At 37.7% G+C, this 27,931-nt stretch overlaps 3 protein-coding genes across 3 annotated transcripts; 1 reads left to right on the plus strand and 2 right to left on the minus strand.

Moving 5' to 3' along the window:
• Window positions 1-1,447: 1,447 nt before the first annotated feature.
• Window positions 1,448-10,804, minus strand: LOC135943116 (uncharacterized). The gene is made up of 16 exons (XM_065489526.1): window positions 10,615-10,804; window positions 9,085-9,207; window positions 8,928-9,028; window positions 8,811-8,873; window positions 8,166-8,486; window positions 7,977-8,105; window positions 7,823-7,922; window positions 7,639-7,763; window positions 6,459-6,861; window positions 4,730-5,006; window positions 3,749-4,115; window positions 3,495-3,695; window positions 2,910-3,166; window positions 2,652-2,849; window positions 2,490-2,561; window positions 1,448-1,774 (listed from the first exon to the last, which is right to left on the minus strand). Exons 1-16 carry the CDS (start codon window positions 10,685-10,687, stop codon window positions 1,603-1,605), a joined length of 2,982 nt encoding a protein of 993 aa, XP_065345598.1. The 5' UTR covers window positions 10,688-10,804; the 3' UTR covers window positions 1,448-1,602.
• Window positions 5,457-27,540, plus strand: LOC135943117 (neuropeptide SIFamide receptor-like). Its single transcript, XM_065489527.1, has 8 exons — window positions 5,457-5,568; window positions 20,601-20,828; window positions 23,249-23,511; window positions 23,572-23,828; window positions 24,584-24,793; window positions 24,852-24,956; window positions 25,017-25,173; window positions 26,680-27,540. The coding sequence occupies exons 2-8, from the start codon at window positions 20,818-20,820 to the stop codon at window positions 26,823-26,825; spliced, it is 1,149 nt and encodes a 382-aa protein (XP_065345599.1). The 5' UTR covers window positions 5,457-5,568; window positions 20,601-20,817; the 3' UTR covers window positions 26,826-27,540.
• LOC135942464 (leucine-rich repeat-containing protein 15-like) lies at window positions 11,110-16,568 on the minus strand. Its single transcript, XM_065488586.1, has 12 exons — window positions 16,489-16,568; window positions 16,309-16,444; window positions 16,105-16,258; window positions 14,446-14,517; window positions 14,312-14,383; window positions 14,183-14,254; window positions 13,925-14,128; window positions 13,682-13,865; window positions 12,415-12,674; window positions 12,234-12,359; window positions 12,021-12,182; window positions 11,110-11,251 (listed from the first exon to the last, which is right to left on the minus strand). The coding sequence occupies exons 1-12, from the start codon at window positions 16,561-16,563 to the stop codon at window positions 11,164-11,166; spliced, it is 1,605 nt and encodes a 534-aa protein (XP_065344658.1). The 5' UTR covers window positions 16,564-16,568; the 3' UTR covers window positions 11,110-11,163.
• Window positions 27,541-27,931: the final 391 nt, after the last annotated feature.

The raw sequence follows: 27,931 nt of genomic DNA on the forward strand, positions 1-27,931 counted from the left end.
GCGCACATCCGCTTCGCCCCGCAGCAGCATCCCGATGCCTCTTTCACATTTCCATCAGTCAGCGTTGTGCCCTTTAAGCACCAAGTGGCGCACCGAAATAGACGCGGAATGCGGCTGTGCGAGCACTTGCTGTAAAAACACACACACACACACAGTACGTGCGCGCCCTTTTAACTCCACGCCGATTTCAAGTTCATTTCCTCGCACCCCACGTGAATTTTTTTTTTCTTAATTCCTGCTTCCGCTATAGATGACATTTTGGAATTAAAAATAGAGTTGGAGAAAAACGTAACTTTTGAAATACAATTTTAACACGGAAAAGCCTGGACGTTTAGTTTTTTCAAATATATTTCTGTCTAAAAAAGGGGTATGAATATAAGAATTATTACATTTTTTAAAATCGACTACTGCAGAGTGCTATTTTCTCCTCTTTCTCTTTTGCCTTTCTTCTAAACCTTCTACCTACAGTGGATTCCCCCAGAACACATTTTCCAATCCACTCTAAATTATTTATTTTAAATAATTTTTTCCACATCAAAGTGTACTTTTGTACATTTCAATTCAATGTTAGAATTTATATTTTGAGTACAATGAAATTTTCCGTCGTAATCACTACTAGAATATACTAATGTGACAAAGGTTCAACTTCAAACCATATATAGTTAAATGAAAAAAATCATTCAATGTAGAACAGGGGATAGAAATGATTTTTAAAAGTAAAAACATAATATTTAAGTAAATAAATTGTTTTTTATGTGCTCAGAGTTTCTTATGAAATTATTTTTTAAGTTCGTCAAATATAATTTTCTTGCAACCATCAGTATGTTAAGAGAAACACGTACATGCTGCTATTTAGCACAAGAAAATGTTGCTGACTTTTGATCAAAATTAAAGTATCACTTTATTTTGATAGCTTTATCTGCCGTTTCTCCAGAAAGCTTAACATAAAAACTATTAATAAAATATGTTATAAACGGAAAAACAAATTATGGAATTGAAATTACTAAAAATTAATTCTACTATAAAAAGTGAAATAAAATTCACAACCCTATATTTGTCAAAAGTGATCATTATGGAATATCAATATTAACTTGTAAATAAATGCTTTAAGCAATAAATATGACGTTTCTTCAAAATTCTTTCAAAATGGTTAAGATCTTTCTAAAGTTGATCGCTGTCTGCTTGATTTAATTGCTGATTTTATTTAGTGAAGCTTTCTTAATTAATTGAATATGGTTTTAGATGACGAGAAAGAATTTAAATCATCCTCAAAATAATTCTTAAATCGTGAAAATATCCGAAATTAAATAAAAAAAAAATAGAATAGCTATTGTCGCTATGGTTTTTTTCTAATTTAAGGTAAGATTAGAAAATTATGCTTTAGTTCAAATAATTTTTCATCTTAATATACACCGTCCTTAAAAAAAAATTAAATTATAATCTCAGGTAGTTTCTATATATTAATTTTATTGAAGAAATAGTACACAATCCTTAGTTGCTAATATCATTTACACGTACACCATTCGCTCTGCGTATAAATATAAATATGCGATAAATTATATACTTTGTATGTTATTTTTAAAATCTTGTTGGCCGCAATTCTCAAAGTCTGACAGATTCATTGCTGGGGATCACTTCTGGCTCGTCGTTGAATTTTACCGTCGCCGATTTCCTCCTTTCTTCCATTTCTGGTTCCACTATCAGCTCGTCCTTTTTGGGCGTATCAAACCCATTTACATGACTTCTCTTCGCAACTTCAACAGCAAGGCTCTCCCTGAAAAAAAAAATGTCGGTATTTTAATTCGAGTGTTATATTTTTATAAATTAATGTCTCCTTCAAAAAAATAATGTTAAACTAATCTAATTTCAGTGTGTCTTTTTCTCCTAATATTTAGACAATTTTTTGCTGTTGATAGTTTTAAAATACAGACTTGTTTTTAGAGCGCTGCTTCTTTCGACGCAGGAATCGTGTAAAGAATAACGCTCTGTAAAGTTTCGCCCCGTCCTCTTTGAGCGGCATTGGTGCCTGATACTTGGTAGCTCGATGGCGAACGCCGCTCGCCAAGACACGGCCAGCCCAACAGCACCCAACGACACTTCTTCCCGACCCACACTATTGAGCAAAAAGGCTTGCTAGGCACGCTGCCTGCCCTCCCTCGCTTTCCAGTCTTATTCAAGCAGTCGCGGCACATGCGCTTTCTCGTTCAATGGAAATGAATTATCAGCTCAACAGCTCGCTCATCGATTTTTAAATACATACTAACTCCAATCGCCAAGCTTTCTGAGAATTGCAATCATTTTGTTCTCAATAAAAAAACAAATTGAGATAGAGAGAATTTCGATGGCACACCCAATTAATTTTCTTGATTTATTGAGATACTATTTTTCTAAGAAAACGTCAGATAACAGTAGAAGATGATCTTATTTTTTATTTCGCATATATTCGAGATTTTTTTATCGATTTATTTTACATCAGATTTTCCGCTCACCTGTGTTTGGAGAAGCTAGTCCTATTTTTTACTCCAACTTGCGAGTGAACTGCTTTTTCCAATTTTCTCTTCCTGCGAAAGGCACAGAAATTGAGAATGTTGGGATTTTCCAATATGCACGTGACAAAACGCTGTTGATAATAAAGGGATCATAAAGCTTACCTAAAAATTGTGACGTAAATAATGCCACCAATTGCGATAAGGCAGAGCGCGACGATTACAGCGAGCACGATCACCGCGATCGTCAAACCTTCGTCAGGGTCAGATCCTCCCCCACTCGAGTCCCAACCACCCGCCTCTTCCCAGGTCTGGATTCCAGCCAGAGTCCAGCCGGAGCCTGGCTGATAGCCCGACAAAAGCCTAAAATTAAAAAAAATAATAATAATCAAATGAATCATTTTCATCGTGGAAATCCTGTACTGTTTAATCTTTTCGTGGGAAGCAGAATTCCAATTCGTCTTGTCCAAGGCGTAGAGAACGAGAAGAAGGCCGCCAGCTCTTGCTCTGGAGCTTCCTAGTCTGCCATCGAGGTCCTCCGCGATGTACGAGTTCCTCAGGCTGCCCCACAAGTGCGAGTCGATTTTGGTGTTGAGGTCAGCGACGATTGTGTCTGCGTCATCTATCGTGGCTCCTTCAGCGATCACCACCGCTACTTGTCCCTCGTTCACCATTTTAATCTGGAAACATTTAACAATTATTTTTTAAATTGAAGAAATTACCGTTAAACCAGGCTTTGGAAAATTGGGAACTGTAGAAAATATGACTCTTCTCTAAATTTCCGGAAATAACTCAATAAATAATAATATTTTGAAAAATTAATCATAGGAATCAATATCTGTTTTCTTTTTCTTTCTTTAGCCCACTATAAAATTCATTTCCTATTATTAAAGCACAATTTTTGCACCAACAAATTTTTGCCCGACTCTTCCTTGCTTATTTATAAACCCCAGAAAAAACTTAAAACCCTGAGTTACAAAGGAAAGATCACCCCTAAATTGAACTTACGTCCAGTGTGAGACGACCTTGTTTTGCACCGTTGGCGCCTTCACTGTCAAGAGCTAAGATCGTTAACCGAATGTTTTCGTAGCTGAACCTTCCGTCCACTGGATACAATTCTCCTGTGATTTCGTCCAAATCAAACTCGTCGCTGATAAATTCCTGACGATATCTCAGCTTCTTGTCGTCTCCTTTATCGCTATCCGTAGCCTGGAAAATAAAATTCAAGATCAAATTTCCAAAAGAAATTTAAAATCACATACCTGAACTTTGGCAATGGCTCCAGGGAAAATTTGCCTTGCGAAATCTCTGCTAGGGTAGCCAACCCTGAGTTCTGCCGGTTCGAAAACAGGCTCGTGGTCGTTGACGTTGAGGATGTTTAAAACGACCAACATTTGCTGCTTGGTGACCTCCGCCTCGAGTCGAGCACGCTTTGTCGCGTTGAAGGTGTCCTTGACTTCCACATCTGACGAACATTCGACCTGCAGGCGAAGCACAACTTGCGGCACTTCCACATCTGCGAAGGCAGCGTCTTCGTAGTTGATCGCAGACAGACCCTTCAGGGCCCCGGTATTTACGTCGATTTCAAACCAACCGTCAAAAGCGGCATCGACGTCGTCAATACGGAATCTAAAACATGGGGAAATTAATTTATAAAATTTTTTACTGCTGGTTTTCAATTTTTGTTCTTCAGTTTTCCACGAGAAGATGGCCAAATTTTTCTAGTTGATTATTTTTTTGAAACTTTTCAAATTTTAGTATTCATTTCTAAGTTTATAATCAAATTTTAAATAAACAAATAATGACCACCTCTATTTTTTTTTTTAAAAAAGAAGATGTGTTGCCCATGATCAAACTTATTCAAGATACGGAGCGTCAATGAAGGTTCAAAAAATTGTATTTTAATCAAATCAAAATAGCACGATTGGTCGATTTTGACCTACGGAACATGCTGGAGTTCCTCCCTGAGGTCAGAAAAGACCATCAGGACAAATAAGAAATTAGAATCAGTGATCGATATCGATAGATTCGCATATGTAGCGACTTTAACGGGCTCAGTATTGGTTCGATCTGCAAGATCTGCACACCGTTTGGAACAGGCATGTCGAGAGCTTCCAGAATATGAGAAAGTCGAGCCTTAGGAAGCCAAAAGGGTGCTCAGGAAACGCCCTGATTTGCCTAAAATCCTTTATCAATGATTGTACGTTTTACAATGTAAGTTTTTTTAAGAAACTTTCTCTTACTCGCAGCCGGGACCCGTTGGTTGCGATCCAGGAATGAGATCTTCCGTTTCCTTTCCCTCCTCAACTTCTTTCGTAATCAGCGCGTATTTGAAGCAGGTTGTGCCATCCTCGCACTCGCCAATACTGTTCACGTCCAGAAATCCAAGAGCGGTGGCAGGGGTACCTCCCAACTCGACAATTTCGGCAGTGAGAGTAAACTCGTAGCTTCCAGGGGCAGCTCGTCGCGTCAGGGTCAGAACTCCGGTGGTCTCGTCCATGCTTAGTCTCGAGCTCAATTCTGTTTCAAAATTAATTATTAATAGTCATATAATTTAAAAATTTAAGGATTTTAATTTATAGATTTTCATTTAGGCGGTCAAATCAGAGAGAGGGAAAGAAAATATACATTAAGTTAAACATTCACCAGGGATTTTCCGCTATTATAGATCTGTCTTGCTTGTTTTTTTAATTTCCCTTTTCTCTCAGTTAAATTAAATTCTCTACTTCACTGTTCCCATTAAAAATGTGAGAAAAATCGTGTAACGCCTGCAATTTTCCGCTTATGCAACCTGCAAGACTTGCTTCACGCGCGGATAGCCTATTGTGCGTTAGCACAGCAGTTCAGAGAACGCAAAAAATGGCTCCCCTTCTCCCCCCGAGGACGCATGAAACCGCACCACGGAATCAGCAGCGACTTACGTCTGCACCAGGTGGTTCTGGTAAACATTTTATTTTTTCGCCATTGTTACGGCAGCAAACAAAAGTAAAAAAGGCAGTCTTCCAGTGACTGCCCCAGGCCTCTGACGTGCCTGCACGCGGCACTTCTTTGCGAGCGATGGTTTTGCGTTTCCAGCGATAAGGTAGGGAAAGGAATCTCTTAATTAATTTTTTGTGTGGTGAATTTGTTTTTGCAATGTTCTGGGTTTTAAGCGCGGTTTGTTGAAAAAGTATTTTTTGGCATAGCATTAAAACAAAAAAACAATGGCACTTGAGGTGTTTCCTAAGCAGAAAAGGGGGACAAAAAAGCGTAAATGTATTTGTTTCAAGGTCCTGAATTTATTTTTGCACTTTTGTCGCTCTATTTTCCCTAAAACAATTATTAAACAGACCATTTGGTAGAGCCAACAATACCAATTGACTTTAATTTTTTAAATTTATTCATTTAAAGTGGAATGATACAGCGCAACAATAGAAAATTATTTGAATTGTTGCATGCCATAAACAATTGATCGATAAAAAATTGGTTCAAATATTTGCAATAATAAAAAAGGACCTTCCTACAGTAAAGATTCAAATTTTGCCAAATTTCTCCAAAATTTACAGTGCTTGAACATATTTTCTTGGCATATTCCGATTCCTCTCGTCGAGATCTGTCCAACGGTGTATGCCACTTATTGGGGAAACTCTTGGTTTCGAAATTAAATCGGATTTAAAATAAGGAGACAGCCATTACCATTTGAAAAGCACGCTAACTTTCAAGCCAATTTTCTCAAAAAATTACAGCGCTTCTTAGGTCAATTTAGGCTTTAACTGAATCCTAAGGGACGAGTTTATGCATTGGCAACAAGCATTTTCCAGGCTTTTGCAGAATCATTCCTCTTTAATATGAAGAAAAATTTCCCAGTGGTTCCAAAAACATGCTTATTAAGTGTTTCTATTATTTTTATTTTACTTAGGGATTCTTAGCTAATTTATTTAGAGTGAAACCCAACAGAAGAAATACTCAAAAATAGATCAGAAAAACACTCACCTGGGGAAGCGACAAAGCCGTATTTGATCGTGCCAGTTCCCTCAGTAATAACAGCTTCAACGGTGAACAATGGGACGTTAGCAGCGTCTCCCGGGACGGTGGTGGAATATTCGGGCTGTACGAACTCGATGTTGGAGGGTGGCTTGGGCGTGGTCGAGGTGCAGGGCGCGCAGGTGGGACACGTGGGCGGCACGGTGGGGAAGGGCGTCGGACACGATGGGCAGGTTGGGTGCGTCGGACACGTTTCGCCACCCGGCGAGCACGTGGGGCAAGTGGATGGCGTCTCAGTGGGACACACGGGGCAGGTGATCGGCGCCTCCGTCGTCTGCACCGGGCACTCCTCCACGGGCAGCGACACGTGCAACACTGTCCGCGCGACGAACCCACTTGTTGCTTCGCTGACCTGGAAAATTAATTGCGTAATGCGCTCATGATGTGTTATAGCTGCTGACTGCATTTTCCTTTTGCCACTTTAGCAATGAGAGTAATTACAGCGCGCTAGCTAGCATCCGGCCCTTTTTTAAATGTGGTAAAGTGGTCGTTTTTATGGAAAGCAATATTACGCGTTTTTTCCTTGCCTGACCTTTTCCGAGAAGAAAATATTTGCTCTAAAATTTGTATTAGGCCATTAAAATAGGTGCTAATGATTAAATTTCATAGAAAATGCAGCTTAAATATCTTTAAATAACACAATTTACTTGTGAGAACCATTTTTCAACGTTGATAATTTAAAAAAAATAAAATCCTGCACAAATATGAAAATGGAACTTTAATTGGAGCAAATTTTGGTAGTTTTGTCGTTATTTAGGAACTAATAATGTTAAAATTAAATAAAATAAAGGTGCGGATTTCTCTAGAGGAAAATTTTCCTTATTAAAATTGCGAAGTTTCCTCTTCTGAAATGTCTCACAATCAAATCATCCTCAATTTTCCACCCTTTTGTAGAGCCCTGAACTAAAAGAAACATTCTACTCAAAACCAACTGGTTTTTCAAGACACTACAAATAAAAATTATGCATTTTGAACTCTTCCGCCGAATTACTAACACATTTTGACTGATTTTGTAATGTATATCCTTTCTTACAGAGTTTTTATATCACAAAACAATCAATACTTTTAGTTTAACTTTTATTTTAATTAAAATTCCCCATATGAGCAAATGAATTTGTTTATTATTTACCTCAATTTCCAATGCTAAACCTGGAGGCACTTCTTCCTCTTCAGTGAACGGCAGAGTCTGTTCAATTCTGACCGTATTCCCTTCCACTTCGTACGTTCCCGTGAATCTGTCTTCAAAGGATGGCACTAAAAATTATCATTTTGATTGAGTTGCTCTAATTATTATTAATATTTTTTAATTTTACAATTTCCTGGTGCTTTTCTCAAAGTAACCACGATTCCTGCAGTGTTTTCTGGAGCCTCAACAAGTTCAATTTCCTCGCTTGGGACTAGCTCACCAGTGGCCTGGAAGTAATGAGTTAAGAAATGGATAAAATCATTATTAAATTCACAACTTACAAAAGCATCGTCATCATCGGCCGTGTAGAAATTGCTCTTGAATCCAATAGTGACTGGCGTAGAATTTTCTGTGTCCACTTCGATAGTGACTGTTGCCCTGCTAGTCCTACGTTCTGCTCCTTCGTTGTCCTTTAATTTTAATTAAAAGTACATTTATAGAAACAAATTTTCCGGAAACGGGGCTTTTACCTGAGCAACTATTGTGACTTGCAAGGGTCCAGAGAGATTAAGCAATCGCTTTGACTTCAGGGCAACTGCATATCTTTTTTTAGGTGAACCACCCACGGTAAATTCCCCTTTGGGCTCAACATAAAAGTTTCCAGAAGGGTCCTCAATGCTGAACGTGACATCATTGTTGTAAATGTCGTTGTCAAAAGCCGCGATGGTTACTCCGTAAGCTGTGTTTATTTCGATCTCTGGAGGGAAAGGCATTGGCAGTTGGAAGTTGCTATTAAACTCATCAAATTGCGGATCGTATGTGTTGGTTAGCTGCAGCACCACATTTATCGGCTGAAAATTTTGTTGGATAACGCTCTTAGCACTCAATATACTCGATTAGAAACGGAAAAATTAAATCATATTTAATCTATAAAAATAAAACTAATTTTACTCGCACCAGAGAGAGGATTTCTCAAAAGCTGTACAATAATATGTGCAAAATTATAAAAAACTACTGTTTTTTTCAGTTTATTCTAGAGTTGACTAGAAATTTTCAGAAATTTTCTCTGTTTTCCAGATTTTATAATTTCTAAATAACAATAAACTTTCATAATTATCGAGTGTTAAGTTTAATTATGTTAAAATATTAGTGTAGAGAGGAAATTGTGATCATACCCTTGTTTGTTGCACTCCATCTGCACATTGCAGATTAATCTCGAAAGTCACTGCTGAGGATTCCTGAAATAATGATGAGTCAAAGAGCTGGTTATTATCAGAAATTAGATCTCATACCGAAGTCTGTTCCACATTGGCAAATTCAGCTGTTGTTGCAATAATGAGTTTGCCGTCCAGAATTACCAAATTGAAGAATGCAGATTCAATTTCAGTGACGCCTGGTATCATACATATTTTTATTTAAGTGATGGAAAATTTTTAGAATCAGTCTCACCGTTGATATTTACGACGTCAAGGCTCCCAAATTGAGTTTCTGCTGGCGCATTGTCAGCAACGTCAAATCTAATATCTGAGGCTGGAGGAATCTCATTTCCATTTGAATCTTTTACAATGCAATCTGTAGAAGAGATTTTTCATTATTAATACTTTTATAGACTCGGCCGTTCATTCTAAAATTAGAAGGATGATTGAACATTTTTTTCTGCTTTTCTGATTTGCATTTAGACACGAAATGAAAGGTAACAACGCCATTTCCATCTTTAGAGTTTCATTTTAAAACGTTAAAACTCATTTAAATGGAAGAAGCCTGACTAAAACTAAAAATTGCTAAGATATATCTACATTTTTGGAGCGTTATTATAAAATATTTTTTGATCTAAACATTTACTATTTACTATTACGAGTTTTATTTATAAAATTGAAAAGAATTAATATTAATAACTTTTTCCTGTGCGTAACGAAAATTTAGATCTAGCCAGTCTAAGAGTTCACCACGTAAGTAAACTTTAAATAAAAATATTTTTGCTTTTTGATCGAGTTTTGTTCGTTTTGCTAGAGTAAAAAAGGAGGCGAGGCCAAAAATTATACAAATTTGCAATACCCTGAAAATCTTAAATTGTTGATAGAAAAATTGCTACTCAAATTTGGGTTGGATCGAGAAGTGACTAAAAATCGTCAGAATACAGTTTTAAACCAACTAAAAATGTTGGAAAATGAATCATCTAAAATTATTGCCAATCTTAACAATTACCTCATCACATATTTTTAGCCTTAAGTAGAAAAAAGGAGCATTAAAAAGAATCCTTGACACTATCCAGTAGATTAGAACACAATAAAAATAATAAAAACGTCCACTTAATTAGACACGATTAATCTGTCGAATTTCCAATGATTGCGAAAGTCATTTTAAAAATGTTTTTGACGTGCATCATCTGATTAAGTTATCTTGCGCATTTTAAGTGATTGTCTGCTGTCAGCGGTTTGGCCGTTTCACAGGCAACGTGAAATGTTATCAGACAAAATCGAAATAGCTAGAAATAAGTATAAATCCCTAAAATGAAAGGTTTTCATCCGCAGGCGTCAAGACGGATTTAGCCCTTTTACGGCGACGGGTTGCCAAGCAACCTGGCCTGAGCGTGGATTAATATTTTGTTGGTTTTGCATGAAGTGACTGTGCGTTATGCCAAATAATAAATGTACGCCTCGTATGCTCGTCTCTCGCATTATCGAAAAAGAGAGAAAAGTGAGGCCTTCAAGAGCACGTTTCTGCCTGCCACTTGATATGCGCACCTTTCGCAGGATTAGCATCTGTGACGTGCAAACTTCGATATCGAAAATATCAATTTACGCACGGCCCGTTGGTATTTTGGGAGCAGCTCTCTCACGATTGATTGATTTTTGTAAGGATTGGAAGATGTTATCGAATCTAACTAAAAATAGATACGAGACGCCCTCAAAATGTCTTTGAAAAATACATCAGACTTGTTTGACAAGTGTTATAAAATTAATTAATTAATAAACTCACTTTGGGCGTTGACTGTCGAGATGACCAGGGTTGCCACCCACAGGCAGGAGATAAATCCTGACCTGAATTTCATCCTCAGGGTGCCTGAAGTGCGTCCAAACCAAGCAGAATTCAGCACTAACTAACCTCCACTGGTTCGTAAAGTAGGGTGAATGTTTTATTTAAAGGAGGCGACGTATCTGCTTGTGCGCTGAAAGCTTATATCTTATCACCTGCTGAGTGAGTGCGGCCGATCGGCAATCGCTGTTGCAAAGCGCTCTTTTTCATAATGCATCCCGATGTTTTTGATATGAATTTTAAGACATTTATGCAGATAAAAACGGTTGGATTGTGTCCCCGCGCCGTGAATCATTTTAGACTATAATCAGTGACGCACTTCGTCAAATATTCGGCTTTGAAGAATAAGCTGCCAGCGATTGTTATCATTTTTTTATCTCGCTCATGAAGTCGATCGTATTAAAATGAATGTTAGTGAGAGAATTGAGTTTTTTAGGTATTTACTACTTATTTATTGGTCAAATAAATGTATGATTGATTATACAGACTTTGTCACCATCTGTGGAGCGTCAAGGCATGAGTAGCCTGCTCTTCTTTGATTTTCTGCTTCTTTGATTGAATCATTATGTACTCTTCGTGCCTGGAAAGAAATTCAGGATTATATTTAATTATTTAGGTAAAATAAATTTTGCTATAATGCAGTTTGGTTAGAATTTGTATATCAAATTGTTAGTGTTGGAAATATTAGATGGTTTTAATAAGAAAAATATGATTAATATTAGACGGTTTTTCTATTTTCACTGCGACTTTCAATCTGGAGGAAGCAATTTTTTGCCCGATTTGCATGGTTTCGTGGAGAATTTAATTAATTTATCAAAAAATTCGAACAAAGACAACATGAAATTGTAAAGCAAGACGTTAAAATAATTTAAAGCCATTTTTTGGGATTATCAATTTTAAAAAGGAATTTGAGTATTTAATTGATTTCAACATAATTATAACAGTACACAAAAATTTATTTTAATTAAAAGCCATCTCGGAATGTATGATTTTTTTCAAATAAAATCTCTGCGTAACAGAAGTTGGTTCTCATCATTGCCTCACTTGGAATTTTTTTCCTCTGATTTGTATAATTAATAAATACCGTGCTTATTTAAAAGATATGCACCAAAAACTAATATTCAACCGTCCTTTGTAATTCCAATTACCCAAAGAGTAAAAGTGTGTAAATTATTATTTTTTTTTCACTTGTGATGGCAGTTGTAGGTATTCTGTTAATTGCTCTTATGATAATAACTCATGGTTATCTGGTTGATCCCTGAAGTCCGCAATTTTTAGGGCGCGCTCATCAAGGTCTTTAACTAAATCACAATTCAAGCAGGATTATCTGTTTGTTAGTAATTAATTACTTGTTAATTGGCAAGCGGTGGTAAAACTTGGTCATGCTGGCCCACTGACCATCGCAGAGGTCGTCAAAGGTCATATCCTCAATCGTCCTGCCACCAAGGTCACCAGGTCCTCGGCAGGTCGGGCTTGTGTCCCAGACTTTTCGGTTATTTGCACGCAACCAACTGTTCCCAGATAATTCGAAATTTTATCTACAAATCGAATTTTTTCAATACTTAGCCAAATAGAGAATGTTGCAGTCGCAGTGCCACGGATTCTTGGCCAATTTGACCGTCACAAGTTTCGTCAGCGGCTCGAAGCAGTTGGCCGACAAGAAGCGGAGCTTGTTGCTATCAAGTTGTCTAAAACATCACTCAATAAATTGGTTTAATGAGCGGAATAAGGAAAACCGCTCACAATTTTCGCAGGTTGGGGACGTGCATAAAGGCGTTCGTCTTCACGTCTTTCAGCAAATTATTGTTCAGCATAAGCGAGCTCAAATTTCGCAGACCTGTCAATGCGGCGCCGTCAATCCTCTCGAGATTGTTGGAAAAGAGGAAAAGCTTCTCGAGAGAAATCATGTTGTCGAACGCACCATCCGGGATCTCGTCCAGTTGATTCTGACCTAAATGCAGCTCGCGAAGATTTTCAAGTAGATAAAAGTCTACCTCTTTTATCTGAAAAGAGGAAAAGCAACACAGTTGAGGTTGACTTGTCATCATTGCTGCAGTTGAGCTGATCATTTTTCGCTCCATTTACTTCCGCAACATATCTTGGTCAGTATTTGATTTTTTTCAATATAGAAAAAACTATCTGCAAGAGCACTCTTTGAAATGAAGGAGGAGAAAATATTAAAATTAGTTTTATCTATATTACCTCAAATACATGGTTCGTAAAAAATCCCATTTAAAATTAATTTTATGACTTTGGAAATGTATTCAATTGAAAATTTGTATTCTTATTTCTATGAATAGCTTTCAAATATTGATTTCCCTCTATTGCTGTCATAATTTTAGGTCTGGAAAAAATCTAGGCCTGAAAAATCAGTTTTTTTACAAATTAGTGATTTGTTATGAAAATTAAAGGTTATTGAAAGGCTCAGCTCTGCACGGATCAATTCAGGATGAAAATTTTGAAAGTAAAACAAATTTAATGAATATCACGTTTTCGTAATGTTCAGCAGCTGTTTCGACCCCATATTAGGCCTCATCAGCAGTACTTTGCCGTGATCCAAAACAAAATTCGCACCGAGGCCGAACCAGCCGCAGAACAGTACAAGAGCGTGTGATTTAATTTTCCTCTCACAGTTTCACTATTAGCTATATCCATCATGAATTAATCCGAGCCATTCGACAGTTTTTAAATTTCATAAACACCAATCAAAATTAATTTACTGACAAAGAATAGGGGTTTCTATCATTTTTGGAGTCTATTTTTATTTAAATTCCAACCGCAGACTAGTGTGGAGTGGATGTTTACCCTAAAATTATTATTCTTATAAAGCAAATAAATAAAAAAAGGGTTTTTTTAAATTTTCCGGAAAAAATCAGGAAAGTCTTTGGTCAAATGTTACTGCCCTCTTTTAACCAGAGCAAAGCTAATTTCTATTACTTGTTTTTTGACTGGGAAACCAAATTTTCAGATAAATAGTACGTCAAAATGCATCAACAATATTTATTCTTACCGTTGTGAGCCAGTTGGAAGAAAAGTCAAGAATTTGGAGATGGACGAGCGGTGCCAAAATATCAGCGGGCAGCACGGTCAAATGATTGCGGTGTAAATCGACGTGGTGGAGAGAACTCAAGCCCGTGAAGATTTTCGCGGGCAACATCTTCAATTGGTTGTTATTCAGCCGAAGAATTTTCAAGCTGAAATAAAAAATCTCCATTTCAGCACGGTTTCTCTTTTTAAATTGGTTTTTTATCACTTGTTAAGACCAAGGAAAGTTTTCTCCGGCAACGAGATGATTTCGTTCTTGGAAAGGTCAAGGTCTTCCAGCATTTTTAGTCCCTTAAAAATACTCTCGGGTAGGGTGGAAAGTTTGTTCCCGGAAATGTGCAACACGATGAGCCGCGTTAGTCCCTCGAACTGGTGTTCGGTGAGATGGTTCAGCAAGTTGGAGGACAGGTCACTTTTAAGATTCTTTTAATTAGAGAGTGGAATCCGATCTGCGCAGTACACTTACAGAGTGGCTAAATTGATTAACCGAAGCAAGAGCCTGTCGGGAAGTTCCTCCAGCCGATTCATGTGCAGCCGCCTGTGAAAATTCGCACGTTTCCACGTAATATTTCATCCATTATATATCAAGACTCACAAATTCCTCAAACTTTCCAAATCAGCGAACAAGACGCTGGGGAGATGATCTATTTGGTTATCAACCAAATCCCTGTAAGGTTTACCGAAGTTATTAAACGGAGTTGGCTGCAGGCTGTTTGAAAATTAACTCACAGCTCCGCGAGATGCGTCAAGCCCTGGAATGCGTTCTTGTGTATTCCAGCCAACCTATTCAATCCTAGATCGCTAAGAGATAAAAGTGAACGTGCTCATTAAATATTAAAATGGAAAATGAGTTCGGGCTGTGAATTTTAAACGGGGTTTTGTACAACATAGAAGAGTTTGCTGTTGTTTTAGGTGGTTTCTAAAGCAGAGTTAGTTTTAAATTGGAAATAAATAATATTACAGGAAAATCTCCAATTTAAAAAAAAAAATATGGGAGATTTTACTCACTAGAACTATTATTTGTTTTGATTGGGGTGACAATTTAAGAACAAATAAGGAACATTATGAAAATGAAAAAAAATTCCTTATTTTGAGATTGACCTTTACTTTTGCTTTTACGGTCAAGAATTAATGGAAAATTTCCTTACCAATTTAGGTTTTTTATATTATCGGCCATTCCAAAATTTATATCGCAGAACATAGTTAAATTGGAAAATTATATATGATTCAGTGGATTTAAATACGTTAAGTATGAATTAAAAGTAAATTTTATATATTACAGCATACACGGTTACTAACAAAGCTAAAGATTTTAATAATATTTTTTTTTGCTCTTTTTATCCCTGTCCGAGAACCGGAGGACCGGGAAGGGCGCGCACTGCACTAGCACGAATGCTGAAACCCGGGTCCCAATAACACCGCGAACGGATAACATGGGCGCACCAGGCCGCACAGGGACCCAGCCCACTCAAGGGCCACTTGCCTCCGCACCGGGGACTGCATTGAAACGCTAGACATTCGTCCCGTGAAGCCAAATCACGCATGCTGGAGAGGTGCAAACCAGCAAGTAGCGAGTCGGCGCCGGTGCGCCTCCCAGCCCGTTGAGCAATTCGAGTCACTAAACTAACCACTTTTTGCCATCTCTGACATTGGGTAGCCAGTATTAGATCTTCGAACTGCTCAAATACCTCTCATTGCTTTGACACTCCTGAGAGTGCCTTAACAATGCGAGCCAACGGGCTAGTCTATAATTATAAATCCTTAAAAATAAAACGGATTAAATATTTTCTGACCATTTTGGTATCATTTGTCCTTATTTATAATAATTATTTTCGTTTACCCAATTAACAAATGTCAGAAGTTTTTTATATCCTGGTAAAATTGAGAATAAATGCGACGCATTTGTAATATTCATTATGTTATCTCCCTAAAAATGAATATAAATGTAATGTCAAGTGAACATTTTGCACACTGCCGCATAAAGCGCCTTTTGCCGCAAGCATTGTTTTTTATTTTATTTTAATTGAAATTTTGTCAACCAAAATAAGCTTTTTTGAACCTGAAAATAATTATACTTTTAGGCTGAAAACTACGCCTAAAACTTTAAAAAGATCTTCTCATACGATCAAAACATATACATGTACCAACAAGTCTTAATCAATATCCCCTTTTTTAAACTATTTTTAGAGATAAATGTTAACTGTTAATTTATCAAAATACATTTAGATGTTTTTAGAGTCTTCGAAGATTTTAAAAATGCGGTCCAAATGGCTTTAGAGCGCATTATTTGTGCTCATATGACGCTGCGTGAAGATATAAGAAAGCAAAAAATGGTTATATTGTTCACAATTTTCACAACCCTAGATTTTATATTGAAAAGATCGAGCTCACATAACTTTGGTGTCTCTCGGCAAACTTTGGGCAGTAGGCAGCTCGGAAAAAGCCATTTTCCAGCAGCTCAGGCTTTTGGTCTCGGGACGACACCTGCATGGTCCTTCGGTGCATTGCGTCCACCTCAACTCACCGTGAGCCACCGGCCAAACTGCGCACAACTTACTCGATCCACGTGCCAGCTAACTTTTGCAAAAATACCTGGCTGCTCTAGTGATTTAATTCTCTTCTCCAGAGACCGTACAAGTCGATCTAGACTTTTGAGATCGCTTTCAAGAGTAATCAACTTATTTTCCTTCTCGTCTTCGTCTTGGTCATGCTGGAAAAAGTTGGCAAACTGGATTTAAATTAATAAAAGAGGTTCTGGAATGAGTGAGGCACCTCGTTAGGTTGTTTGAACGGATGCACTTGGCGCAGCAGCAGCAGCAAAAGCAAAAGCAACAGCGGACGCTTCATCTCTCGACCCCTGGAACAGACTGATGATGACCAGCATCCTGACCGGCAGCGCGAATAAATTGAAAAAACAAACCCCACGCTTGACGAGGAGGATTTTATTTTTGATAATTAGATCATCGCCTGCGCGTTCGATCGAATGCGGACCACATGTTTGGATGGATGCTGCTTTCGCGTGCATAGCTTATTTTGTCCAATTAAAGTGCAAGGTCGCCTGTTGCTGCGTCTTAAATGTTTTCTCTTACTCAACAATTTTTATTGTCAAATTTTATTCCTCTTTCTAACTCGAAATGCAGAAATTAAATATTGGAGCAGGTATAGCTAAATGATATTTGATTCAAACTGCAGGGTTTATTCAATTGATCGATACTCGATACAGGGCAAAAATTTTAATTTATTTAAAATTGCATTTAATAAACAAAAATGACTTTGCTACAGTAAAATTTGCCAATTTTATCCGAAATTTACAGTGTTTGACCACATTTTCTTGGTAGATTTTAACTCCTCTCGTCGAGATCAATCCAAATGTGTTTCACTCTTTTTAGGGAAGCTTTTTGTTGTGAAATAAAATTCAGGTTTTTTGCAGGGAGACCACCACCATTTGAATATGATCCACTTTCTAAAAAATGCATCTGCTATACCTAGAGGCCAGTTTTGGCTTTAACTTATTAATTTATGCATTATTGGCACCAAGGATTTTCTGGATTTTTGCAGTTTAAGAAGCTGTTCTTGAATTTCTTGGTATACATTAAAATTTTTGCTGGAATTTTTCAACCATAACACTCATAAGTTTCTTGACAAATTTTAGCATGATTCGGAGAGTTTTGTAAATATTTAAACTCATCTACAAAAAGCCGTCAGTTCCAGAGTTGAATTTGTATGATTTGGAGACGGTTATATCGTAAAATGTTTACTGTTTTTAAGGGTTCTCTGTGGCATATTAAAAAACCAATGAAACTCCGTGAATATTAAATGTAATTTTATTGCAAAATCTTTTGTGCTATTGGTGCCAGAATCAAAAAGGTTTCGATAATTGTTACTTGACATGCTACAAAATCAGATTAAAAGTTAAGCTCTAAAAGTATCATTTCGCTGCAGGCACAGTAAAAATATGAATTATTTTATTCAATTTAAGATGAAGTTTTAGTGCAATAAATTGACAAAAGGATCAGGTAAAATCAATCCGTTTGAGAGACCACACTTGCAAGTTGATTTTTGTCGGATAAAATATTTTGAATTTGATATTACGGCTAAAATTGCTTAATAAACGCATCCATTTGAAATCTATCACAAATCGTAGCCTTGGTCAGAAAAAATTGTAAAATAGCAACTATCCTCTGTAAAACATAAATATTTTTCTCATTGATAATGTTTGATGTACAGAAATGTGTATTTATCATCAAAATTAGAAACAAATCCAACTAGAGTACAATTCACCTGCTATAATCAACAGTTCATCTAAAGGAATGGAAATTCGTTGGACAAATTGTCAAAATTCGATATAAATAAGGTCGTAACTTTTTTACAGCGGTGTGACACGAGGGATATGCGTTATTGTTGGTGGTGTAGTAGCGTGACCCACTTACCCAACAACCCAGCTGTTGGGGCGGAGGACAGATATTGTCAATATTTAGATGTTATGAACCAACGTGGTAATAAATTGATGCTCTCACTATCTACGAACTACGTATCAACGAAAGGGAAAAATATGCATGTCGAAAATAGCCACAGGCCACAGGATTTGATGAGTCGCTCAGCTGGACCAAGGCCGGGAATATTCACATTTTAAAATAAAACCCTACGTGAATATGTATTCCAAAGTGAAATGTTAATTAACGCGGAACACACTTCTGTGAAAAAAAAACGGATTATAAACTTCACTGAGAGTGGAATATAGTACGCATTGACTAAAGCCGCGTGTATTTACACCTTTTTTTCCTCAGAGCAAATTCACGCAGCATTTTTTCTTTCTCTGCCGAGCTCTTTAAATATAAAAAAGGAACTTGCGAGAGCGGAAAAAAAGAGGGGACTGTGCGCTGCGATTGAAAGAACCTGTACTTTCAAAGTAATGACTGATGAGTTTCTAAGCGTGCGTAACACTTTCGTATAATTATAGTTATTTAAAACATTTCTTCCACAGATGCAACACGCGTATTTATGGTTTTCAATCAAGTGAAAATTTAAATCACGTTTTGCAATACATTCTGGTTTTTATGGGTTTTAGATGGATTCTGAGCCGATGTTGGATGCTTTTTAACACGCAATTTTAGCCAAATTTTCACGTTTTTTCAAGTCAATTGCACTCTTCCAAAATAATCGTTGAAATTTCGATAAAAATGTCAATATCATTGAACCGAATACATGAAAACATTAAAGTTACTGATTATATTTATTATTTTTCTTACGAATTGCTAAATTCCATAAAAAAATGTAATAGTTTTGAATTTTTCACTTTTAATATCAATTAAAAGAATGTCAACCGTAACTATACCAATCGTAAAACGTTTTAACTTTTATTTTACCTTTTAAAAATTACTTCATATATTGCCATCGAAACTGGATAGGAGTGAATTTTTCCACGTTGGAAACGAGTGAAATATTGAAATGTTCGAGGGTCTCAGCATTATTTTTGCTGTTTCAGACGCTACAAGAAGATTTTCGCAATTTCAGACGATCCTAAGTGGAGTTTAGAAGGCATTGGATGATTCAATCGTGCTCGTTTAGTCGTCCCATGACTATTGGAAACTCAGAGAAAATATATATCGTCTAAAATTCAAAGCTTGGGGGGCTCAGGAAAGCTTAACGACGCATGATATTCGTTATAGCATCAACCGGAGTAAAATTTGTTTGAAGCTTCTATTGCAGAGCAAAGGTTAATTTGCGTTCACCATGATACGAATGATTTTTTGTTAGTGTTAGCATTATAATTATAATCAAGTGACTTGTTCAAGATCGAAACTGCTGACAAATTACGCCTTCGCATCCTCGTCATTTTTATTATACGCATTCAACTCAAAGGAGGAAAGATAACGTCTCCCAAATGCTCAAATATTAATAGTGTTTAAGTGAATTGCTCTCAATTAAATGTTCCAAATAAAAAGAAAATAAATATTTACCAAAAGACAAAGATTTTGACTTTTCCTTTAGGAACAAAAGTGCATTTTAGATTGTATTGTTTAATTCAATCGAACCAATTTGAATTTTGTAAAAATTTTCTTACATTCTAGATCCAAATTTTGTATTTAAACAAAATTTTTACTTTGATTTTCTTTAATGTAATATGTTCAGGCTAAATCAGGCTAAACCAGTGGAGGCCAGATGTGCGGTAAAATTGGTTCCCTCTGCGCAGATCTAAGATGGCGTCTGAATGTGGGAAACAAAAAGCTCTCATTGGATTTCCGTACGAGTGTCAAAAGTTTGTTTTTACGATCCAAAAGTCACAATTAGTGCAAGTAATGCAAGTTATGTCACAATATTGACCAAAACTTAGTTCTTTTCGCACATTTTCACGTGACCATACTCCACCGGACGATGTATCTGCGCCTCGCACGAATCTGGACTCCGCTGGGCTTAGCAAAAATTGGCTGAAGGATCAAACCTCTGCAAATTCGGAAAACTCTCTGGCACACTAAATTTTTGCACGGATAGATTTTAGACTGTTTTAGTCGCTGTGGAAGTTTTAAAAGATTTTTAAATTATGGTTCTAATGGCGTGCATTCGAGCTCATTTAAAGGTCCCGTAATGAATAATGAAGCGTAGAAAAATTTACGAGCCTAAAATTGTTATGAATTTTTAACAATTCACTGACTCCAGAATTTATACCATTTTTCACGTAAACAATTTTAAATTTCTAATTTTTCCAGTTGAAATCAAATGCATCTTTCTCGTTGTTTATAACGAGCTGTTAATTTCCACAGAAATATCCTAAGGTCTTATGGGTATGTAACCCATTGAATGAGAACATTATATACGCTGTTCCAAAACAATTTCACAACTAATAATTCATTACTTAAATTGCTATTCTCTTCTGTCCTTGAAAGTGAGAGTCTACAAAGCGCGCGGGTGCGCGGCGTATAGCACCACCTGGCTGCATAATCAGGAGGGGCGCGAGTGGGAGATGGCGCATGGCTGGGCAAATGGGCAGATCTCGATCAGCAGCAGCATCCCTCGAGCAGTCGGGAGCTGCAATGGCATAGCACAGGAGCTGCCCTCTGAGTCGTCGGTGGCGCCTTGCTGCCCGCGAGCCTCCTCTCGGCCATGGAAATGCCGTGAGTTATTGCATTTTTTTCCTTGCAATCTCGATATCCACTTTCCCCCTTTTGTGAAATTCCAACTCTGACAATGAGGAATTTTTCGCTCGCAATAACACGCGTGGATTTCTTGTTATGAAAATCTCGAACATTGTCTCTGCAATTTTTTGCTTTGTCTGTTTATCACGTGATAAATTATTATTGTCCTTTCAGAACAGATGAAATCAATTCCTTCTTTGAAGCTGTCAATGCAAAATTAAAGCTTCCTTTTGAATTTTTGTTTACTGTATTTTTTGTCCTTTCACCTGAGAGTAATTCTTGCTTTGTCGCTTTCAGTGCCAAATTTAAGCTCCTTTTGCAGTCGCTAACAAACGTAATTTTCCCCGTCTAATGATTCAGCCGCAGCACGCGTAGGCGCGAATTACGTGATATTCAATCGTACGAAAGCTGCCAAATAAATTGGGTGTAGAATAACTGTCGAGAGGAAGGCCTCCCTAGCAACCCCACCTTCGTTACCTTCTAAATATCCAATATGATAGCAAAATTCTGTGAACTGATGTAGTCGGCGTCTTGGTCTTCTCAGTCAGCTACTTGATATTGCGAAAATGAAAGCCATTTTGAGAGCATTCTTCGCTGACAAAAGGTTGGAACGAATAATGAAATGCTTAAGTATTATTAGCACGTGTGATGCGTCGATTATTGAAGGACACCGATTGATTGCATTTTCGCGTTAAGCCTGTCCCCAGTCAAAGGGAAAATGGAATAATCCCGTTTCACTCATGAACAGAGAGTAAGCAGTGATCGAGGCTTGAAATAAAATAAATGCAGATCAAGCAGACGATGAATAGGCTTCAGGTTAAATTTTAATTTCCTGGAAACTCAGCTCGCTTTTATATGTCCTAATTTTGGTACACTCGGTTTTCTTCGCTTATTCAAATATTTCAACCCCTCTCTCATCCTCAGCTAACCCCGGGACTAAATAAAGTAGCGCTTTCGCCCCGTTAACTTGTGTAAATAATAAAACAGACTCCTTTGAAAAGAAAAACTGGTGCTGGTAGCGAGCGATCTCCGCGGCACACACCAGGCAGGAGGCTCTCCAGTAGAACACTCTTTTAAATGATGCGGTGTTGCATTTCGAGAAATGTAATTTCTTAACATCAACTGTACCAAGTCTCTCAACATTCTAGACCCCTTTGACAGCCGTTACTTTATATTTTAATATCAAGTTTGTTTTTAAGTGCACAAAACTGGTGTATTGAGGCAACGTAAAATTATTTTAAAGGGCGAGTTAGGGGTTTAAGATGAAGGGTTTGTTAAAAAAAAATTTTAAGGTGTTATTAAACAATCAGGAACAAAATTATCTGGAAAAATGAAAAGTGGTGGGGTCCAAATACCCTTAAAACTTTTTTGCTCGTCAGGGGGCATCAAGATGAATTAAACGGGGAGAAGTTTTGCATTTCTGATCATCAGAAGCCGATATTGGGAAAACAGTTGATAATTCGGTTTTTGACCTAAAGCCAGGTTTTGACCTTTCACCCGGAATATCTAAAAACGAAACTATCACCGTCGCAAAAATTTCAGGGTAGATTGATATTTCAATTTTCAACACTTCTGTGGCTTTGATTTCTCATTAAAATTTAAAAAAATTCATATGCCTACAATTCAGAATTTCATTCATTGGTGGCTTAAGCCTTTTGGACTTAAAAATTGTATATTTTCACAAAAGTTATTTTGCATATTGTTAGAAAGTGACTTGGAATGGAATTTGGTTTAGCTTTATAATTTATAATCTACATAGATTCCGAGATATGGCCGATTTTATGTTTTTTTCTCAATTTTTATCCCTGAAATCCGGGAATGATCCCAAAATTTCAATGAATATAATGCTTTGAGTCAACATATTGTGATGGAATTTAATAAACAACAACAAGTTTTGGGATTCCAGCTATTGCTGTGGCTCTAATAGCAGAGAAAGTACACTAGAAAATCCTATTGAAATTTAAATGAGTTCGCTGCAGACCTTTGGATTCGTGGAATCAAATTTATGCTCATTTTGGAAAGGTATTAACAAGATAGTAATATTGGCAATAAACTTCGATTATAAAGAAAATTTGTCGGATATTTTTGCACCGGTTGAGAAATAAAGTAGTATGCTTAGCAATAAATGTCACGACAAATATGAAAAAAATTGGAAATTTTATTAAGGGGTTAATAAGGGAAAAGACCTGCGCATGTCACACGCCTGATGGTGGTTTTCAGGCCTCTGACTAATCGCTCACCGTGAGTTCACCGCAGCGAACTCCCCTCATTTGTATGATATTTCATTTTTTAGCATACTAAATTTAAAAAAAATAATAATTGAACGCCACGCATGTAAATTTATATAAAGTGGTAGTTTTCTTAATTTATTTCTTTTGCATGATCTTGCCCTGAAACAGGGTGTCGGCAAGCCAGCCAGGGTTGAGCGTAGTCAAGAGCGACGGTCTGCGCTACTCCCTGCAGACCACCGTGATCATGTACGTGGCTTACAGCACCATTTTCGTGCTCGGCGTGGTGGGCAACGCGTTGGTCGTGGTCGTGGTGAGGAGGACACCGCGAATGCGCACCGCCACCAATGTGTTCATCACCAACCTCGCGTGCGCAGACCTGATGGTCAACCTGCTCTGTCTGCCCTTCACCCTCCTGGGCAACGTGTACAGCGGTAAGGCTCGAAATGTTTAGGAAATTATTTTTGGTTCTCAACTTGGCAGTTTGAGTATAGCATGGTTGTTGGGTCCTTTCATCTGCAAGATGGTTCCGTACCTGCAGGGCGTGTCGGTGGCCGCCTCCGTGCACACGCTGGTTGCGATAGCAGCAGAACGGTGCTTTGCAATCTGCTACCCCATGAGAGGTCCAGCAATGTCCGACAAGGCGTGCTATTACACAATCACAGTCATCTGGGTCTTCAGTCTGGCCATCACCTCTCCCTGGCTCGTCTACTTCCGGCTGCAGCCCCTCGAAGAAGGCTCATCCCTGCAGGTTCCTATACCCTCTTAAATAGTTTCCTTTGAATATAATTTTGTCTGGCCGTAAAAAAATCAAAGATCTGTTTGTTGGAAGTTTTGAGGAGAATTCGTTGGGGAAAAATAGAGCGACGGATTGCACACTTTGACGTCATCACTGCTCAGGGTGGCAAGGATAAGGACTAAATCAGCGGGAGCCAGATGTGCGATAATAATGGTTCGCACTGCGCAGATCCAAAATGGCGTCTGAATGTGGGAAACAAAAAGCTCTCTTTGGATTGCCGTGCGAGTGTCAAGAGTTTGTTTTTACGATCCAAAAGACACAATTAGTACAAGTAATGCAAATTATACAAAAACTTTGTTCTTTTTGCGCATTTTCACGTGACCGTTTTTTCGCGCCATACTCCACCGGACGCCATACCTGCGCGTCGCACGAATCTGGCCCCCGCTGGACTTAATAGGATTTAGTTAACTGCATTTGTCTCTTTTTTCTAAATAAAAGATGTGCAAGAGTTAATAAATAAAATTAATGAATCCTAATCTTCCACTTAAACTGTCTTTGAAATTCGACTTTAGATTATTTCCAAAAATATTTCTAGGGTACTCAATTCATAGGACGCAGTTATATTAGAAATTTTTCCTTTGATCAAATTCAATAAATTCCCCACGATCCGAAAACTAAAAAGAGTTTCCTTGTTAGATTTTCAAACTTTTTGCTGAACACTTTATTATTTTTCTAGTACTCTCCAAGATTTTTTATTCCTTAAATAGGTTTGCGAAGAAGTGTGGCCCGACCCCATGAGCGGGAACATTTACTTCGTGGTCGCCCACCTCGTGCTGTGCTACCTGGCGCCGTTGGGTGTCATCAACGTCTGCTACATTTTGGTGTGGAGGAAGGTGTGGCACAAAAGCAGTGCTCAGGACGAGACCTTTCAAGAGCACCAGTCAGTCATAATCAGAACCAGGGCCAGAGTGATAAAAGTACGCCCGATTGGAAGTGCTTAAAATAAATGTAACCATGTGACGCCTGTCGTTGCAGATGCTGGTCGTCGTCGTTTTGTCATTCGCCTTTTGTTGGCTTCCTTTGTACTCGCTGTTTTTCTGGGTGAAACTCGTGGGTCCAGCCACGCTTTCGCCAAGAGAGGTAAGCATATAGAAACACGCCGCACTCGACGCGTAAATGCTCCTCTTTCTGTGATTGCAGGAGGCTTTTGTGAGTGCAATGCTGCCTATTTCCCAATGGCTTGGGGCTTCCAACTCGTGCATCAACCCAGTTTTGTACGCCTACTTTAATAAACGTTTCAGAGCTAGCTTCCAGAGCATCCTTAGAAGCATACCGTGCCTCTCCAGATTCAACAAAGGTAAATTATACTTTCCAATGTCAATTTTTCCTTCTCATCCTAAGTGCATGTTGATATCAAAGAAAATAAAATTACAACATTCTTTCCTGGTCTATTCAGCGAGTTATAGTGGACATACGAACTGAAAAATTCCGAAACATGATTTTAACTTTTTTTTGGGTCAGAATAAGACTCAGTTTTTTCGGTCTGTACCCAAATTAGGTGTTTATGTTTAATTTCTATTTCATTTTTATATAAATAGAATCACTCATATTATTTATTTCATTGATATCATTATTAGTTCATCATCTTCTATTCCTTGTTGTAATCAGAGTCGTCGCTCTGGTTTACGTCGTGAGGGGTTTGCTGCGGGAAACTTCTATAGGGAGGGTGAAGTGGGGAAGAACAAAGGGAATGGAGGGAGAAATGTCACGCTGCAAGCACAAAGGGAGTGTTAATTCCACAAATGCGAGAGTGATTTCTGGAATTGTTGATTTAATCAATCGCGAAAGAGCTAAGATATTTTCAGGCTGCTTTTTAAATTTCTGAGAAAATCGGCTCCAAAGTTGTCATGCTAATTAAGCAGTTAACGTTGTCTCCTTAAAGAAAATTCCTGATTTATTACACCAGTAGAAAATTTACCTCCTAATTCAAACACAAATACTTGAAAAAATGAAATCTAGCGAAAAATAAACACGTGGACAAACTTTTAAAGTCTCCGAAAAATACGCAAAATCTGAAATTTTACGTTACTTATTCGCCCTGATTCGATGCAAAATGCAAATTTTAGAGAAAACATCCCGAACGTACTATGTGGGAGGTGATGGGAGTCAGAGGTTGTAAAAAGTGTGCGGTTACCCCGTTTTTGAATATTTAAAAATTCCGTGTGCAAGCTGAAAAGATCGACTTACTTTTGTGTAGCTTTAGATTTCAACTTGAAACTTTCTCTTCCCGTCCTAACTTTTCATATTGAACAGCTCTTACGTTTACAAAAAAGTTAGAGGTCAAAGATCAAGGTCAGCTTTTTTACCCTTATTAATATAAATTCTGAATTTTCAGGGTTCCACCGATGTTTTTTGTCAAGGTTCTGGACCAAAATTTAGACCGTGAAATTCTGTACAAAAATATCAAGTTTTATATATACACACACTCGGTATGGTTCCGACGAAATTGAGTTAAAAATCCGGTTGGAGGTGGATCGCCCTTTCTCATGCATGCCATTTGAACTGAAAAACTGCGTTATTTCATTTTCAAACAGCTTTGGAACACTAAGCAAACATTAATTGACCATTGACCAATAAAAAAGCTAAGTTTTACCCTCAGTGCCTGACCCTGAAGGTCACAATTTCGATATCGTCAAATATCTAGGTGTATTGTCATATGGTGTTTTGACCTTAAACATCTCAAATTTGATGTCAAATAATTAACAACCTATGAATTGAATGGATCAATTCTTCTTACTTGGATTAAAGGTCCACTCTGTCTTGCAATCTTCGTTTTCTATATATATTTAAAATTCTTTTCAAGGCAATAACGTCGCCCTGAAGAGGCAAGGGTGTGTCCACCGTCGCGAAGTACACCGCTTCCGCCACAATTACACGCTGCGACCTTCGAAACGAGCGGTGATGCAGAGGAGACGGGCAGACGAGGCCTTGAAGGAAACGGCCCTTTGAACTTAACTTTTGAAGCTCAAAAATTGTCACAAGCGCTCAAACTTGCATAAAAGAATATTTTGCTGCTGATATTCAAGCCAGCTCCGTTCTGTCTTTCCTCCTATAAAAATGGGTGTGGATCACCTAAAATCCTGTCTGTACTGAAACTGAAAGAGCTGATTGAGAGAATGAGAGCGACTACTCGACGTAATTAATAATTATAAAAAATATGCACTGTAAAATCTGACTTTGCGGTAAAATATAAATATATCTTTAAAAGATGGACAGCGTGGACTGTCATAAAATATTTTTTCTTTGTTTGTTAAGAAAACGCTATTTTGAAAATATGCAGTTGTAAAGGGTTTCGACATTTGCCAAAGCTTTTGATGAAAGGGAACTGTGGAATTTCCGATTTCTATACTAAATAGCCAACAAATTTTTAGGAGATTTCTTTCCAATTGCAGACTTTGATGTGCACAATAGCGAACGTTGAGCGTGATTTTCTGTTCCCTGAGGGCAAAAAGCATTCAGTGGTTGAATTTTAAATTTAATACTCTTTAAAATGACCAAGATGTAATTTTTTCAACTTAAGAGGATCGATGATTTGTATTTTATACTTCCATCATGATTTCTGCCATTTTCGACAAGGATGTACACTATTTCTAAGATTTTAACGAGCTTCTCACGTCGCAACTAAGGCATCTGGTGAATTTGTAAATAAATGTTTTGTGCGATATTAGAAGATTCGTCTGCGTTTTTCTTCCTTCAGAAACCGCAATGGCACGTAATTTCAATTCATGCTGATAAATACACTTCTGATTAGCAAGGAGAGTTGCCTCTTTCAGGCGGTTCTCTCGTATATTGCAATCCAAGCCGCCGACTGCAATCGAATGAGACTCGCCTGCCGCCTGCTCAATACTAGGCAACCTTGGCCTTTGACCCAGAAACACCAAGCGCGCCGCTTGCAATAACATCGCGCGCTGCGCCGCTGCAGCTCCGAAAATTTAGCTCAAAACGTGAATTTATGCAGCCAGCTTGACGTGCATTCACTGACAAGGCGTTTATGGAGTGACCCAAAAGCGCTAATTTATTCGCAGCGCCGACCTTGCCTCGTAATTGCGAATTTT

This window comes from Cloeon dipterum, chromosome 4 (assembly GCF_949628265.1).
Source record: "Cloeon dipterum chromosome 4, ieCloDipt1.1, whole genome shotgun sequence".
In the NCBI taxonomy this organism is placed as follows: domain Eukaryota; kingdom Metazoa; phylum Arthropoda; class Insecta; order Ephemeroptera; family Baetidae; genus Cloeon; species Cloeon dipterum.

What these genes read in the sequence shown, in the direction of transcription:
- LOC135943117 (XM_065489527.1), top strand. An exon ending in CCTGGGCAACGTGTACAGCG is followed by an intron (nt 23,512 to 23,571) that starts GTAAGGCTCGAA and finishes GTTTGAGTATAG; the next exon opens with CATGGTTGTTGGGTCCTTTC. An exon ending in CCTCTCCAGATTCAACAAAG is followed by an intron (nt 25,174 to 26,679) that starts GTAAATTATACT and finishes ATTCTTTTCAAG; the next exon opens with GCAATAACGTCGCCCTGAAG.
- LOC135943116 (XM_065489526.1), bottom strand. Translation starts at nt 10,687, where the DNA reads ATGAAATTCAGGTCAGGATTTATCTCCTGCCTGTGGGTGGCAACCCTG. An exon ending in GAGAAAAGCACCAGGAAATT is followed by an intron (nt 7,764 to 7,822) that starts GTAAAATTAAAA and finishes GATAATTTTTAG; the next exon opens with TGCCATCCTTTGAAGACAGA. An exon ending in ACTAGCTTCTCCAAACACAG is followed by an intron (nt 1,775 to 2,489) that starts GTGAGCGGAAAA and finishes TTTTTTTTTCAG; the next exon opens with GGAGAGCCTTGCTGTTGAAG.
- LOC135942464 (XM_065488586.1), bottom strand. Translation starts at nt 16,563, where the DNA reads ATGAAGCGTCCGCTGTTGCTTTTGCTTTTGCTGCTGCTGCTGCGCCAA. An exon ending in TAAATCACTAGAGCAGCCAG is followed by an intron (nt 16,259 to 16,308) that starts GTATTTTTGCAA and finishes AGTTGTGCGCAG; the next exon opens with TTTGGCCGGTGGCTCACGGT. An exon ending in CACCGCTTGCCAATTAACAA is followed by an intron (nt 11,252 to 12,020) that starts GTAATTAATTAC and finishes ATTTCTTTCCAG; the next exon opens with GCACGAAGAGTACATAATGA.